This window comes from Ambystoma mexicanum, chromosome 2p (genome assembly GCF_040938575.1).
Source record: "Ambystoma mexicanum isolate Mex_15411 chromosome 2p, UKY_AmexF1_1, whole genome shotgun sequence".
NCBI lineage: Eukaryota > Metazoa > Chordata > Amphibia > Caudata > Ambystomatidae > Ambystoma > Ambystoma mexicanum.
Window position 1 is genome coordinate 1,020,766,425 of NC_090923.1, and position 17,939 is coordinate 1,020,784,363.

The 17,939-nt window shown below is 44.2% G+C and overlaps 1 protein-coding gene across 2 annotated transcripts in view; it reads left to right on the forward strand.

Moving 5' to 3' along the window:
- The window catches only part of YIF1A (Yip1 interacting factor homolog A, membrane trafficking protein), a 278,804-nt gene that overhangs the window by 130,715 nt on the left and 130,150 nt on the right, over window positions 1–17,939 (forward strand). For both annotated transcript variants that reach the window (XM_069644883.1, XM_069644882.1), the window contains exons 4-5: window positions 2,738–2,816; window positions 3,474–3,531. In XM_069644883.1, coding sequence (XP_069500984.1) covers window positions 2,738–2,816; window positions 3,474–3,531 — 137 coding nt within the window. The remainder of the gene's footprint in view (window positions 1–2,737; window positions 2,817–3,473; window positions 3,532–17,939) is intronic.

A 17,939-nucleotide genomic window follows, 5' to 3' on the forward strand; every position in this document is an offset into this window, starting at 1 on the left:
ATTGAAAATGAAAGGCAGTCAGGTTGGTAATCAATCACCCAAGAAATCCATGCCATCTGAAAGTTTCACATTTAATTTTTTCATATTCTTGCTTTCTGACATATCCAAGTTGAATGGGGTATGACCCATGTTAAAAGGCTTAAGACATATGCTAGTTGTGTATATTCCTTCTTGTGCGCGACTTTTATTGTGCCTACAGTTGTCATTCTTATCGTAGATAGCTTAATTTAGCAAAGTTGGGCTACCTTAGCTATCCATCCATCCATCCATGTATTCCTTGGGGGACTGCTCTTGCATGTATATTTTCACAAAACAGGCTAGCGGTTTACAAATCAAATTGCCTTATGTTCAATGCTAGTATTGCAATTCTAATATCCTCTGATTTCCTTGTGGTATTTTACATGGGGATCACCTGCCTTGGTAAATCGGGACCATCACAGGATATCTCCTTTCCTTGCAGAACCAAGTAGATGGTGTGTTCCTAATGGTGCCCCCCCCCCCACTTCATCAGTCACCTTCGGTCTGCCCTTGCAAGTTTCATATCAGGGAAGTGCCCACACTTGCCCATTGTGAGGGAGCATCAGTGCCACCCATCTCACTTTCCAGAACTCTCACGATCCCAGTCCCTGTTGAGTTTTTTTTTTGTGCACGTTCATACGCTGTGCAGCAATATAAAATGCACACCCAGGTGCAGGGCTCATTGCGCATATGCCCACTGGGAAATATTCTAATATGCTTTGAGTCCAGTTTGCTGCTGATCCTGTCTTTTTTTCGCTACCTTGTTAGGGTTCACGGTCTGCTTCAGAACTAGTTGGAGCTTCTTTGGTGGACTCTGCTTGTTCACCCATGTCATGAAGTAATGGTTCTTCTGATGGTGAGGTTAGATCCAGTTGTCACAGAATGTGACACACTAATTTAGGTTTTGTCCTCTGAACACGTTTTTGACTCATTAGTGGTCGCTCTAGATTATGTGAAGCCGGTTACCGTGTAGCTTGCAGATAATTTTGCAGCTCCGCTTACCAAAGACCTTCCAATTTGTATGGCCATAGTACCACCTTTTGGGTGTGGCCATAGCCTCCTTAAAGGGTCCAGTAATAGTTGATAGTACTACTTAAGAAGGCACAGCTTATTATGCTCCAAATATACTCTTTGAAGGAGCAATGCCATGGATCTCTTACCACAGTATAAATGTCAATTTGTGTCCTATAAGCATACATTGAGACAAAGTATTCTTAGAAAGACCGAAAGAGTTTGGGGTTTTAAATGGAGATGGAGAGAGACATTTGTTTGAGGTCTCTATTTGGAGAGCGATCTGTTATTGTTTGGGGCAAGAGGGTCGAATATGGGCTTTTTGAGCAGGGGCTTGATGTACGAGGTTTTGAATTTTGCTGGGAAAGTACTGAAAATTAGGGATGGGTTGACGTTGGATTTTGTGAATTTCGCTGGTGCAGTAGCCTGAGAAATTCGGGGTGGGAGAGTGGAGAGAAGGATGAGAAGAGTGGGAGGGTGGCAGGCAGTACTGAAGTCCCAATTGAGGGGTGAGGGATGCTATTTTAGAGATGACGATTGTGTTATTTCATTCTAGGGCATGTTGTGGAAGTGGTCCGAGAGGGCGGTGCAGAGGGTTTGAGTGTGGATGGGAGTGGAGGAGGGTCATGCTGGTGAGTAGCATTCAGGGATAAGGTTGTGGAGTTCCCTGGAGGGGTTAGACGCATGGGTTATTCTCTTCCAGTAATGGTTTTCTTTTTGGCTTTGTGTATGTCTGCCTGGTAAACCTTGAGCTGGGTGCCATATGCTAATCTGTTCAACGGGAGGGTGTTAACCCCAGGGACGGAAAGCCTGTACTTCGCCACCTCGTCGGTGGTCGGGTCCAACCCACTGGCCACCAGGAAAGGGTCAAGGACCCCTACTAGCAGCAAGAGATTAGACCCTGCCAGTGTATGAACTGTATTGCTGAGCAGCCTAAAAGCACAAGAGAAGCCAGGGGAAGGGAGTCATTCCCCCTTGTTATATTGTATTCTAAAGCCAAGATACCAGGCGAAGGAAGTCCTTCTCCTCGTAAACAAAGGTTACAAAGAATTTCGGCTGATACCGAGTGCTAAAGAAATAAGCAGTGTGTCTGCCAAGGAAACGTGTTTGAACTTTACCTTTTTGTGTTGAATAGTTTTGACCCAGGGAAGGGAGCCATTTCCCCAAGAAGAAACCAAACCCTGGAAATGAACTTTTATCCCCAGCCCAGAAGAAGGGAGTCATTCCTCCGGACCAAGAAGGTCTAATTTATCTCTAGTTTAGTTCGAAGTGTAGGGGACAGAAGTAGGGGTTGACACTGGACGGTGGACTATTGATTTAGACGGACATGAAAACACCCTTAGTGTATTAGTTGAGGCAGGGAGACCCTTCTTATAGATGGGGGGGAAGTTAGGTTTTCTTTTATTTTCTGGAACAATAAGTTTAGAGCAGTCACTATGCTACCTGTGTGTTGGTCTCCTCCTTCATCACCCTTACAGTTCCCATATCTTAATGCATGGACTATGGCCAGTTAGATGAAGTTATTGACAATGTGCCCTTTCAGTGACTGCCTCAGTCTGATACTAGTCAAAACCAGCAAACGGCTTCCACAGATCTGACGGTCTGTTCTTTCTTGGAGACAATGGATGATTTGATGTCTGTGCTAAATGGTAGTGCATTGTGAATGATCCGATTTGAATTGCATTCATCAACCAATGTTTCTTTTCAGAATTGGGAAGTGCGCTACAACCGTGACGCTCCTCTGACGCCAAGGCATGATGTCAACGCCCCAGACTTGTACATCCCCAGTAAGTATTCAATGGTCACAGAGCTCTTTATTCTACTAGAAGTCTCTGCTGCGGTATCCAGTGATAATGGAGAATACAATTACATAGAACGATATAACAGAGAAACAAAAACGGAGAAAAAAATTCGAACATTTAAAAAAAAATGGGGTGTGAGTTAAGGGGGTAAAACGGGTGGGAATGGGGTTGGTTTAAGCAGATATAAAAATGGCGGACTTGGGGTTGGCACCCGGGACCCCTCCAAAAAAAAGATGTTGATCTTTTTTTTTCACTTACTGTTTTTGCTGAAAAGGCATACTCTGTTCTGCATGTTTTTCTGTCATCAGTCTACTGTTTTGCTGAGACCTGGCTGTTTCACTTTTTAATTATTTTCACACTCTCTCTAGCTCTTTGTAAAAAAAAGTCATATTGCCTACGCAAGCTGTTTCCTATGGTCTTTCTGTGCACTCACACGCTATACTTTCTCAACACCACTTGCTCTTGTTGATTTTTATATTTGTCGTATAGCCACCCTCATGTTGCTTAATCTGTCTGCCTTTCTGTTCTAAAATACTGCTTAGATTGCAGAGTTTTAAACTAGTCTTTAGTATATAGCATCAAAATGCTGCTAATCATAAAAAACCTGCAGCAGCAATAATGTTCTGTATCTTTTGTTTTCAGCAATGGCCTTCATTACCTACATTTTACTGGCGGGGATGGCTCTGGGGATACAGCAAAGGTAGGTCAGTTTTATAGTGCTATTTGTATCTACGTTTTCCAGTCCTGTTTAACACTACTGGCTCGGTTTACCCATAAACCTGATGTGACCGGTCAAGTAGCCAATTTTATCTGATTTTACGGGGGTTGAGATGTTTTATTTCATAGCAGCCTGCACACCTTTCGCTTTCGACGCTGTGTTGTCTTGGTTCTGTCAGCATTTGGCTGGACCCCTGTTTGGTCACACAATTGTTGATCATGATCACCTGTATGGAAGGATTGATATTCAGTTGCTGCACAGAAAACCGTTTCTTTGCTTTGAATTTGGCTTAATGCATCAGGATATGAAGAGCAGGATCATACATCAGAGTAGTCGGGATCTATCTTTGAGCTTGTTGGTATGTAACATGCCTGAAATCTAACTTTCACATGAGATGCCAACTATAATGTTTTGTCCGTTACATATGACTTTCATGCTTTAAATGTCTTCTAGACTTTTCCTCATGTAGTTTTGCGTAATTAAGTAGTGTCTTGAGCTAGTTAATATAATTATGAAAGAGAATGAATCTCCATCAACTCTGTATGTACCTTCAACACCTCATGATTTTATGTACTCTAAAAGCCCAAAAGCAGACTGGGTAGTTTCCCAGGTTTAAAACCCTGGACTCATATGCCTCGTATATATGATTAAATGCATTTATACAAGTTGCAAAACTAAATTAAAGGCACCATATTATATTTGATTCGCACCACATTTTGGCTGTATTAGTCAAAACTAGCTTATGTTAACTGTTGGTGTCAAGATAACCAGGCTGCAAGCGAAAGCTAAAGGGGCCCCAGCAATTTCGATCCCTGTGCAACTGTAGCATTTGAGGCCTCTGTCTGCATTTTAAAGGGTCAGGTTGGATCTATGTTTAAAGTGGCATCGCATAATACTAGAACAATAAATCTGTCCTGCTTTGATACAAAGTGTCTGGAATATGTCTTTACTCTATCCACCAGTTAGTAACCACCGGTCATTAAATATGTAACTGGACATACAACCCAATGAGTAACCGCTATGCTGGGCATTTAGATTGACTGCCTGATAAGCTAGGCAGGTGAAGTTTTTTTATTCGTTTTATTCTTTAAATGTCATCCAATTAAAGTTTCTAAACCGACACTTGCTTCCTGGCTGACATGAAACATACATTACCAATTCCTTTGTGCACATGCTCAATGTGCATTTGCTTTTGAGACCTTTTGTAGGCGCTCATGGAAAAAAGACTACCCATTGTGGTATTCGATATTGTTTGGTTTTCTTGGTCATTGGAATCCTTCCTAGGTGGTTTTTTCAGACAGAATTCCACTTTTTTGGTTCTCTTCGTCCCATTTTTATGGAAGTTACGAAGAAAAAAAAAAATCCTCTGGTTTTCCTGATCTTTGACTATTTTTGTAAACCGAGGGACCTCTACTGATGTCCCCCTGTCAATGCAATAATTTTTTCAAATGATGCCCTATGGTAGCCTATAGCTCCTGGGACAGAGGTGTGTACCCTATTTTGTCCGTAGGATGGTTCTATTGACCTACAATGATGTTGTGGAATAGGCTGGTCGCAGCTGTAATAAGGTTTGGCCTAACCTGGTGTGGAGTCTTTTTCTGCAATACTACTCCATTGTACTAGCATGGTAGCCTTTGGGGAACTAATGCCTTTTTTTTGTAAGCTGTACTGCTGGTCAATTTGTTTTTTGCCATTTTGTCTGTGTGAACCACGAGGCAGACCATTGGGCTGACGTGGGCTCACTCTAAACCCAAGCCTACACCCTCTAGGATGGTTTAAAATTTTTTCACCTGGCTTAACAACTTTACACTCCTGTTGTCTCAGGGTCAGATCAGAAGCGAAATTAACTCCTTCTATTGAAGGTCAGGTAGAGGTTCACTCTCCTTCTCTTCTTGATCAGATTCTAAGAGCAAAGCTCCCAGTTCTGATCTGGATACATATGCCTTTAGACAGTTGGTGTGAAAGACCCTGGGGGCCTCCTTGGGATTGCCCAAGTCCACCAAATAATTGACCTCTCAATGGCCCAATCCATTTGTCCTGTAAGGCCCTCTGCCTTGTAGGTACCATAGCTAGAACTAGCTGGTCTAGAGTAAACTCAACCATGTTGGCCTTCTGGTCATGCCAATGTTTAACCAGGGCCTGACCTGCTTTCAAGTTATCTGCAGCTTCTGTCATCATGTGTCCTTCTCCTTCGGAGACCTAACACATAGTCAGTGACTCTCCAACCCTTGCTTGATTAGGGCCAATGGACCTCTAACCGGATGACCATGGAGGAGCTCAAAGGGGCTGAAGCCAACCCCTTCCTGAGGAACTTCTCTAGGAGCAAAGGGAAGGCATGGCAGTAGAAGGTCCCACTTTTTTCCAAGGCCTTCTTCTAAAGCACCTATCATGCTCTTCATAGTTCTATTAAACCTCTCCACCAACCCATTGGTTTGGGAATGGTAGGCCGTTGAGAACGTGTAGGTCACGCCACAGTTTTTCCACATGGCTTACAGATTGGAACTGTTGCTTGACCTCCCACCCTGAAAATTTTGTTAGTTTATTCTTACATGTAGTGGGGCATAAAATTGGTCCCCCTATCTGAGATAACCTCCTTAGGAAAACCTACCCTGGTAAAAATACCAAGGTGGCCCTTAGCCACTGCCTGAGCAGTAACGGTTCTCGTAGGTATAGCTTCCGGATACCTGGTAGCATGGTCTACCACAACCAATATAAATTGGTTGCCTGAAGATGTGGGACGATCTAGGGGACCAACGATGTCAATCCCTACCCTCTGAAAAGGAACTCTCACCACTGGGAGGGGCACCAAGGGTGCCACGTTCTTGGCTTCACTCTTGCCAGTTGTCTGACAAGTGTGACCGCTTGTACAGAATTTATCTACAGCAGAGCCCATCTTAGGCCAGTAGAAATGTAGAGAAATCCTTTCCTTGGTTGACCAGCCAAAGAATCTCGTGAGCTAACTGTAGAAACTGACTGGGGTTTCACCTTCTGAGGCACTAAAAGTCTTCTGTAGTCCCATGGGGTAGACTATAGGCTCACTGTAAAGGAGGCCATCCTCCCAGTACAGCCTGTGCTTCCATGGCTCTTGGCGTTCCAGCTGGGAAGCTGCCTGTTGGCGAAGTCCTTCAAGAGTAGGGGACTCTTTGACCTCTGCTGAAGTCTGCCCTACAGGAGCCACCTTCTGCAAGCATAGTCTGCAGCTCAGGATGATCTTTAGAATCCAGATCTCCAACAGGGGAAAGGGCTTCTTCCAGCTCTGTTTCAGCAGTAGCTGGTTCACCATCCTCTCGTTGGTCCTCCCACTCAGCCTCAGCTGTTGGAGGGGTTCCAGGTGTGAGCTTGGACTGTCCTCTCAGGGATGTCCTTGCCTTGTGCACAGGGGGGATGCCTTTCTTTCTTCCTGAGACCTGGGTTTCCCCTTTATTTCTTTCCTTGTCCTGGAATTGGAAGGGTGTCCTTCCTGTGGACTGGGAGTTATAGGTACCTCCTGTAATTGCCCACTGAGAGTCATCCAAAGTTTGCTCCCTGGCCAGTCTAGTCTGCTCCTGCTTCCTTTTGCCTGGAGGCCTGGGGGTGCTTGATACAACTCCAAGAGCTTTTAAGTCATTCGACAACAGGACTCTGACACCTAATTCCGTGCAGGTATTCTTAGTCATATTGTTGCACTGGATGAGATCTGGTAGTATTGGAACCATCTGGACAGGGCCTCCAGCAAGCTTAATGGGACCTTTGGGTGCCTTTAGCAACATCCTCGGGTTTGAAAACGGTTTCTTCCACCACTGTAATGCTGTCTCTAGTGGCAGGGGTCTCCTGACCATTCACAAGTACACTGTCCTTGTAATATTATTTTGTGTTATCTGGAATAGTTATACACATCTACATTCTGCTGTTCCCACAGACCCAGGGACACTAAAGAAACACTGGCTAATACTCCAATGGGGTCTTCAGCCAATAGATGAAAGTTTCCACTTGTCATATGAACTTCTCCCTCAGGAATGAAGGCTAAGGAGGCAGTGTGGACATCTGAAGGTTTACCCTTAAGTCTGGGACCCCTTGCACATGGTCAGTTGACCCACAAGCATAACATGGGGGCTTCTGCCGACCTCCCTCTGGTTTACCACCAGAGGTTTTCTTAGACTGACCTGGTTCCCCAGGTCAGTCTAGTCCTTAAGTTTGTGGCCCTCCTTTGGGTGGTTGGATTTAGAATACTATTTGTCATCTTTCTTGTGCTGCTTACCCTCATCCTTTTTGAGTGGCCCCAGAATCCTTGAGTAGCCCTGTTGGCAACCCACAAGTCAGCAGCCTTTTCTAACTTCTTGGGCTCAATCTCCTTTGAGTCAGCCAAGTACTGTCTCAGCTCAGGAGAGCAGGCATCAACAATAGATTCCAACAAAAACAGATTTCTCATTCCTTCAAAGGTAGTTGCTCTGTAACCCTTTACCCAACCATCTAAGTTTTTCAAACATTCACACACCCAGGTAGCCCAAGGAGGTACCATGAGTCTTTCCGAGGGTCCTAAACCTCTTAAGGTACTGGAAAGGAGTTTTCCCAAATCTGGCTATCAAAGCCAGCTTCACATTCTCGTTCTCCAATCTTTCAAGTTCCCCCAAGCCCATTACTGCATCAGTTGCAACCTGGGGGAGCCTAGACAAAAGCCAAGGAATCCACTGATTTCCTGTGAGACCCTGAATCCCATAAAAGCACTCAACCAATCCAAAATATCAAGTTTCACATCATACATACTCACTGCTTCTTTGGGCAGGCGAGGCCTCTTGGAACTGGAAGACCTAGAGGACCATGGGAGGGAAACATTTTCAAGTGACCATCTTCATTTCAAGAGCATGTTGCATTTACAATTCCCTGAGTATGATGTCCTGATGTTTGGCTTCAGCTTGAGCTTGCAACCTTTTAAAAATAACAATTCAAGTCTAATTTTCTCAAGAGACACATATTCTGGACTCAGTGATGGACCTTGTGGGGGTCCCAGTGGATATAGGTTGAGGCAAAAGGGCTTGCTGAGGCAAAGAGGGTCTCCCTTCCTGGAGATATATATATCTCTTTTCTCTTTCTCTCTCTCTTTCTCTCTCTCTTTCTCTCTCTCTTTCTCTCTCTCTTTCTCTCTCTCTTTCTCTCTCTCTCTTTCTCTCTCTCTTTCTTTCTCTCTCTTTCTTTCTCTCTCTTTCTCTCTCTCTCTTTCTCTCTCTCTTTCTCTCTCTCTTTCTCTCTCTCTCTCTTTCTTTCCCCCCTCAGGTGACTTAAATAGCGAGGACACTGTGGACATTGATGTATCACTGGTACATTTAAAGCAATACTGCAAAGGTTAGATTGGGGAATAAAACAAAGGTTAACCAATAATTCATAAACCGGTAAGTACTTTTGCAACCTTCCAATGTCAAGTAAATTTAACCCTTTCCTGGGGGAAAGGTAAAGGCACAGAGTCGGAGGTAAGGAGAGTTCTCGGGGAGCCAGGACAGCCAATGTTAGTTGAGCAGTCTAGGGGAGCTGAAGATCCTCTTTGCAGGTAAGTAAAAGTCTTGCACAATGTTTTTAGAAAGGTTTGTAGAAATAACATTCACTTGAAGGGCCACAAGCTGGGAGGCTTGTTAGGGGCAAAGCTGTAAGCAACTCTGCAAGGGCAACCAAAACCAGTCTCATCCGAGAGCGAGTAAGGCTACACAACAAGAGGAAAGTCCTCTTAGGTTTACTGTACCTTTTTGGTTAGAAGAAATGGTTCCAGCTGGCTTCTGCTCCTGTACAGCTCTGCAGATCCTGGTGTTCCTGGGCCTCAGTTGTGGGGACAAGAGGGAGGATGTCTGGGGACTCCTGCACTGCAATGGGAAGGTCAGCGGCAGCAATGGGCAAACTTCAATTCAGCGGCAGCAAATAGCAACACAACGGTTCTTGGATACCACTGCAGACTTTACTTGCATCTGGGGTCCAGCACTCTGTTGAGGTGGCTCAGGCTTGGTCAGTCCTGCTTCAGGGAAGTCCAGAGGATCTTCCTGGTGCTCGGGTCCGACTTAAAAGCGATGCACTCAGTTTGGTGTTCCTCTCCCTGGCACTTCGATGTCCAAACACTTTGGGGTTGATTGGTCCAACCAAGCCAAGGGTAGAAGTCGTCCTTGCAGGGCTTCTAGCAGCCGGCTTCAACGGGCAAACCAACGGTCCAGGAGTTGCAGCAGGCGTCTTACAAGTTCTTCTTCGGATTCCTTCATCCAGTGGTCGACTCTGCCTTCCAAGCCAAAAAGCCTTGCCTTTTATGCAGGTTTCTCTTATTTATTCCAGCCTAGCTGTCGATCACACAGCAGAGTGGCAGTCCTCCAAGGACAGCCAGCCGGTTCAATCACCTTTTGGGCGCATTCTTGTAACCAAGGGGATTAAGCACAGGGAGTTTCGGGCACTTCCCTCACTTACTGCCCCTGCCAGACATACTGGAGCCAGAGGCGGGTTTCACTCGTGAATCCCGCCAAAAGAAAAACGAACAAAGGGACCAAACCTGGTTTGGCGAGCAGAGTAAATCTCAAGGACTTTTCCAAAAAGAAATGGAGAAAATGGAGAAAAAAGACTGGGGCCATTTTGACCATATGGGTGCCTTACTGCAGATGCGAAATAGGACTTTTAATTTCTAACCTGGAGAGAGCAAGACCTTTTTCCCCCACTCATGTATTTTTCTGTGATTTTAACTGTTTCTTTTGACTTTGGAGTCTGACAAACTCCATAGGCATCATCTTTAAAGTCCAGCAAAAGAGCCTCTAAGTTAGAAGGGAATTGGCACATTTTTTAGAATTCTCCCTAACATCCACCTTTAACGCGGGCTGGGTTCACAGTTGCAGTAAACTCACGAAGGGTGCTCATTTTACAAAAATGGCCCCCCGTCTTTTTTTTTCGCCTTTTTAGTGTTAATTGTCCTTTGTTGTAACTTCCCCTGACATCCAGGACAGGAAATTCATTTGTGATTTTTATCTTTGGCTGGAGTCCCCTGAACTCCCTGCCCAGGCTCCAGTCTGTCTGTGAAGGCCGGAAACTAGGGAGGAGTCTAACTCCACAGCCCTTTTTCCTTCTTGCCTGAATGGGAACATGTCCCAGTGTCCCAGTGGGGGGATGGGGGGGGGGGGGGCTGGCTGTCCTGATTGGACAACCAGACCGCGCCTTGTTGTAAAATGCAGGGAGAGAATGCATAAGTTGTGTTTATTCCTGGTAAATACTACGAACCTGGAAGCTGAAGACAAGTCGACCATTTAAACCGAAGAGGATGATGAAGGAACGATTTCCAGTGACCGAAGAGCCTGCTGTGTAAGCAGAGCCTGCTGTAGCCCTTCCTTCTAATCGACCTGGGGATTCCGAAAACGACGACCCTGACCCAGAGCCTGGTGAGACCCAATAGACTTGAGAAGACCTGCATTTTGAGCCATCCCACACGTTTCTGCGACCTTGCGGGGCTGCAATACCCCAATACCCTGGGCCCTCAAGCCATTGTGCAGTGTACGGTCTTCCGAATCTCGCTGAAACTTCGCGGGCATCCTGGTGGATCTCCAGAGACACGAATCTAGTCCGAAAAGTCCCCTCACCAGATTGCTGGACCTTTGTACCTACTAGAATCGGACCACGATATTCTGTCTTCTTTGCTCCTGAAAAAGGTGCCAAATCAACAAAACTGCATTCAGCCGCAAGGAAAATCTTTCCTAGAGCCTTTTCCATTGATCCCTGCTGCAAGTCCCTTCCAAGGACCTGTTTTCAGTCACCACAACAAGGAATCCATTGACCGGGTATTTAGCTGCAGATCCTGAAGTTCTCCTGCTGCAAAATCTTCTTCAATGCTGAGGTACTGTGTTGGCTTGGATATGTACTTACCTTAACACTCTTATGATTCCTGCGAAGCGTGGTGTGTTTTCTGTGATGGGGAGGCCTCTCATCCAGTGCACCCAGTCCCACTGCTAGAATCCTACTAGGTTGTCGTCTGAAGCCCCTGGACACTCTTCTAAATCTTATAAAATACTCCCCTGTTTTCCCAGTCTTTCTGAGGAACTCTGACATTTGTTACTTAAGAACCTATTCTCACATTGTTTGTTGGTCACTAGATCCTAGTTAGGATAATTGTAGGAGTGTCCCCCGGTTTCACTACTCCTATTGGGATAATTGTGCAAGTGTTCCCCAACTGGGACTTGCTTCCCCAGACTCGCTGTTAGCCTGTCCAGAATAAGTGCCTTATCTAGAATAACTTTGAGCCATTCATAAAGTGTAACATTGGGGTTTTTCTTTCCCTGTGTTATCGAATGAAGGGCTTCCGCTCCATAGGCTTTGTTCAAATGGACTTTGGCTGTCCTGGCTCCCTGTACACTTTGCTAACCCATTGACTTTGTTTCCAACTGTCCCTCGTAGATGGTACGTACATTTAACTTGTATTGCTGGGAAAGATCTAACCTGGACTTTATTGGGAGATTTAAAAAGTATATGGGTTTTACTTACCTTGAGTTAGCTGTGTGCCATCCAAAAATAAGTTACACAAGTTACTGCTTATCTCAATCCGTGTTTCACTGATCTGAAAAGCACCTGTAATTGAATATTACATTCTTAGGTTTCACGCACTTAGTATAACTGTGTTATCACAAAAGTAGTAATAGGTTTTTACTGTACCTAGAATAAGTGTTCTACTATTCACAAAACATATACTGTCCAGCTGGCTCTTTATGTGATTTTGTTACTGAGCGTCCCTGTACAACTGCTAGGGTCTACTACCCTTGAATTACTGAATGTAATCAGAAAGTAAGCATTGGTTTTTACTCCCCAAGAATAGGTGCAACCTATACTGAATGTGTATGAAAAGGTTTTGACTTCCCTAGAACTACTGTTCCAAATAAGGTTTATACTTTGGACTGTGAACCTTCAAGCATAGAGTTGTGTTTTTATAATTGTGATTACATATAATGTGTGAGTACTTATTTACCCCAAGATTTATCTGGGCCTACCTGTATTTAAATAAATCCTTTATTTTGACAATACTCTGTGTTGATGTTTCTTTGGACCATTTGTATTACAATTTCATTTGTACTGATTCTACAGCCCGCTTTCCCTCCTAAAATAAGCCTGGCTGCTCGGTCTATACGCTACCCTGATGCAGCCTTATACTAAGAGTGGAGTCTTGTACTGCCTCATTTGAATGTTTTTACTAAGCCCTGAGCTGGACTTCAGAAAAACTGTCCTAACATTAGGTAACCAACCTTTTGGTATAGGTCTGTACTACACAAGTTGATAGTGTGACTGAGCAGCCAGACCTATATCAAGAGAGGTAAATGTGAGCTGTAGAGATGTAGGAATGAAATTCTCAGATACGAGTATCCGAGTAACACTTAAACTCAAGGTTTCAGTTATAAATAGTTATTTATTTAACATCAATTTTAAAAAGGGCAAGCTATGGAACAATCAAATATAGTTTTCCAGAATTGGTACAAGTTAGTGGATACTCTTTAGAGCTGCTTTTTACACACTTACTACACCCGGAGGTGACTTCCTCCACAAGGACAGTAATGGCATTTATATATCACTAGTTATAGTTTCAGATTCTGAGGTTGCAGAAAGGAAAGGTTAAAGGAAGGAAAAGGGTTAGACGTGTTTTTGGGGAATGTGAGTATACTTTGTTTGTTTTTCCAATGAAGTCTAGACAAGCCTTTCCCAGTTACCACCCATGAGGGATGGAAATATCAAAGTCAATGGACTAGAAGAATCTGCAGGAGGCCAGGACAGCCAAAGTTAATTGGAGAACAGTCTGCGGAGCACAGTCACGTCTTAGTTCATCAAAGTCTTGCACTAAGTTAGTTTTGTAGAATCACTTGTAGGGCCACAAGCTGTTAAGCCTGTGAAAAGCAGAGTTGGAATCAACTCCAATGTAAAACTACTGCTAGTCTCAAATGAGCAAAGCAAAGTTCAAGACAAGAAGGTAAGTACCCCAAGTCTAACGGTACATGTGGTTTGGAGAAGAGTGGTCCAGCTGGATTCTGTCCTGTTGCAGCGATGCAGACCCTGGGTTCCTGAGTTTGGAGGTCGTCCGCAGATATGGGCTCTTTTCAGATCAGCGGCACCTCATGTTTTCAGCGCTCCGTAAACGGCACCACTGCGGTAAACCGCACCAGACAAACCTAAGAGGTTTAACCATGTTTCACCCAACGGGGGGGAGGGGGAGGGGGAGGAGGTCAGGAGGTTCATAAATTCTGTCAGACAGCAAACTTTGTAAATACCCCTAACGAGTATTTATTCTGGGCCTTAAACACCAAAAAATGAATCAAGCAGGTGATATCGCACAACACTCAAAGATATATACAGTCACCATGGGTTCTTAAACTGCATTCAATGACTGCAATTAAAAGGAGGTAAAGTGACGCAGTACGAAGGAACCGAGTCACAAATGATATTCCCTCGCTTCAGCAGTCTAATCCCTAAGAAGAGTGTGGACTTGTGCCCAAAAGCCACAATGCTTCTACCCCAAATATATCTGTATTGGGCAAGTTACTTGGGTAGGTGATTACTCAAAAGAAGAGATGTAACAAAGTTACTACTCCGGTTCGACGACCAAAAAAGTGGAATGGTTTGCAACTGGTTTTCAATGTATCCTATGGAGGACGAGGGGAGACAAATGCTTTGCGCTTACTTCCACCAAACCCCCTACCGACCACCGCCCACCCGAACTCAGATTTTCACAGGTGACTGGATGGGTCGACTGTGGGTTGCTGGAGGTTGGGGGATTTCCCACTATTGCTTTCGGTGAAAGGTGCCCAGGATGCATGAGTGTAAGGACACCAATGCAGCCCTCTTCAGGACAATTCACAGGAGGGAGGAAGGCGAGTTCCAGTAACGGCCACTGCAAACAGATGACAGCAGGAGTCCTTCCAGTCGCGGTTATAGAAGTCCTTCCAGGACTGGATCCCTTGAAGCTGGAAGGCTGAAATATGGCAGGAAGGTGGCTTAAACTGGTGACCACTAAAGTTTGGCTGCAAATGCAGAACAGCGATGGATCTATCGAGGTAGCCCACTGGAAAGCTGGACAGGCCACCAGGTGGTCCAGGAACATTTCTGAAGACGAAGGACCGCTGGATCCTGAGAATACAGAGACTGATTGCTCCCACTAGTCCAGGGTTTGAAGCACTGCACAGGGTCTTGCAGATCAGGTAGTCCAACGTGCCAGATGCAGGAAGGGATGCTGTGCCTCTTCAGGAGTCTTCTTCTGAGCTTCAGTCGGCTGTCCTACGAGGGATTCTTGGCTCAAACCCTGATCTGAAGAAATGGCTGCAGGACTCATCCTTGTATCAAAATCCAGCTTGGAAGAATAAGGCAGAGCCAGCATCGGTTATCGACCAACATCTTGGTGGAAAATCCTTCAATCTGCACCCTACAACCTTTCCAGAGAGGTGTCCCCAACCTGTCACCTTTGTGAATCCCAGTGCCATCAAAGAAACACTTGGGCCCTTAAAGAAATTAAATAGAGGAACATGGGGAATACGTGTCTTAACACAGAAATCCTGTTTGCAGAGTCTTGGGTCCCTAAACAAAATTAGCCCTAAACATTTGGCTTTGTTCAACTTTTTGGATCTATGGCATTTTGGTTCTCAAGGGACTTTTACCGGAGCCCTACTGCCTTTTTGTCTCCTTTAGAGCATATGGCACTGGGTTGCCCATAAAGCTCCAAGTCCCAGGTGTATGTCTTATGCACCTCATTTCTTGTTCTATCACCTTATATTGGTTTTAGGGAGTAGGCTGGTGGCAACTGTACTTTAGTTTTGGCTTCACCTATGCATCCAGCTATTTTATAACAATGGTAGCTGAATGCCATTAGGGGACCCAACATATTTCTCAACTCCTGCTCTAAAAACAGGTTGAAGTCTAATTAGAAAGTGAAAATGTTGTCTCTTGCCTATTTGGTTACGCACTCATACTTGACAAATAGTGCTTACACATGTCCAGTAACACCCCTGTAGAGATTAAATATGAGGGGAATGCCCCATCTACTGAACCTTCAGAGGATCGATACCCTTCTCCAAATCCTTAGACAGAATCTTTACAACTTGCTTTTACTTTGTTACTTTGTGGATTATTTGCTAGTTGTGGACATGATCAAGCCATTCTCTTCTGAAATGTGTAAGTAAGCAACTTATCAGGAACCAGCTTACAATATAGTAATGGAAGGGTGAGGTAAAGAATTAAGCCTCTCTTCTGGACCAGCAGTCTTACAGATGGTGGTAGATTCATTGGACCTGGACTGCCATGATATTAAGGTCTCAAAGCCAAGTTGGAGAAAGGAACAGCCAGGATTATTGGTGAAGGTCTGCTGCTCCATAAGAACCCTCTGAATCAGCGGAAGTGGTGTGAAGGCAGAATGTGTTTTGTTCGAAGAGAGGAATAGCATCCCTTAGAGCGTTCTTGCAAATTACCATCCGGAATGCATAGAGGACAAATGGCACTACTGAGTAGCAAAGCGGTCCACTTGTTGACAGACTCCTTTGCGGAAAATAGTCATTGCTATCAACTGGTTCAAATTCCACTTTGTGAGGAGCATGAAGATTTGAGTCCACAATCAAATTTATCTTTACTTTCAAATGGGGTGCTATCAGGAAAATATGGTTTTGGGGTCCCAATGCCAGATATATTCTGGTTGGACACTAAGGGTAAAGCTAGAGCTTCTCCTTGCTTGTTTAGATAAAATATTGCTGTGGTGTTGTCCAAATAAATCGGTACCACTTTTTCTTGAATGGAAGGACTTGAGTCAAGAAAATAGCTCAGAGTTCTGGGATGTTGATGTGGCCCATTTTGTCCAGACGGCTCAATAGACATTGAGCTGTAGCCAATGAGCCCCACCCAACTGCACTCAGACGAGTCTGTGGTCACCGAGAGCTGAGGGAGGAAAAAGGACCAAAGGGAAGAGCTGGCAAGAGATTGTCAGATTCTCAAACATGAACTTCGACTGGTGTTCCAAAAGGGGACTGCAGTTCTGGAAAATATGCCATGTAGGGCTTTAATTCTTCGCCTTGCAAATTAAACTAGATAAATGCAAGAGGTCTGAGGCCTATTAACTATAGACAGGAGAAGCCCACTTTACACCTAGCATCCAGGGTCAGTAACTTGTAATTAACGGAATGATACTCTAGGTGAACCGAGCATTATGTCGAGGAAAAAAAAAGAAAATCACGAGTTGTATATATTGGACTGAACTGAATGATTCAGTATATATCTATCAATGCCACTCGTGGGACACAGACTGTAGGACGCTGAACATAAGTATGTTATCTTAATCCAACACATGTATAAAAAAAAAAAAACAATCATGACATTTCATGTCACCAATGTGTGAAAAAGCAAACACCACTAGGTACAAAAAGGCATATGAGAAAGTCTTATAACAATACAGCTGTTCAAAGCAAAACAATTACCTTGTTCACAAAGTCGGACCCGCACACATTCAGGCCTATAGACATCCAAGCTTTGCTGGAATAAAGCAACGTAGAAGACCACTAGTTTCGGCTGTGTCCACTGTAGAGGACCACATTTGTCAGGTAAGATGGTGCCTTTTAAAAGTAACTTAAAGATACTGCATACTTCACATATTAAAAACAGCAACTCAAAATGGAATGCGTCTCTGAAACATATTTTCAATGACTAAAGCCACAAAACACCCTCACTGAACATAGTCATGAACACAGTAAAAATTAAATGGTAAGAAAGAAGTCCAAGTATCTCAATCTAAACACATATTGCACCAGTATACGAGGACACATGTAAATGTTCAAGTCACTTGCTTAGCCCCCAAGGTACTAAACATGAGAAGTTATATTGAAACCCCATCAAAAGTAGAATGTTGACAGCTTTAACTCTCGAACGCATGAAATTAAATCCTGTACACACTGATAAGTGCAGGCTCCACGGTCTCGTAGTTTAAGTGTTGGGGAGAATTCTAATTTCTGTGCTAATTCCCTTCAACCTTAGAGACCCCCAGCTCTTTTGCTGGACTTTAGGACTTTTTAATTTTAACCCTGCAGTGAGTGAGACCTTTTGCTCACTTGTGTGTTTGGACCTGATTTGGGATTGTATGTTGCCGCTGTTTATGGAGTCTGACAAACTCCATAGGCATCTACTTTTTGTATTGTGACGCACAGCACCTTCAGTGCAGTGTCAGAGAAATCCATTTAGATTTTTCATAAGGTTTAAGTACCTTTTCTTGTGTGAACTACTGTTCCCTAGAATAGTAAAGGGAAATTGACTTTACGTACCCTTTCTTGTTGTTGGTCCAGTACACACCATTGTATGTGGAGTGCTGGAGGAGGTGGGGGGTTACCCTTACCCTACATTCTCGTGTAACATTTTTTATGTTAGTCATTACTTTAAAAGGCTGGTGGCAGTGGTTCAAT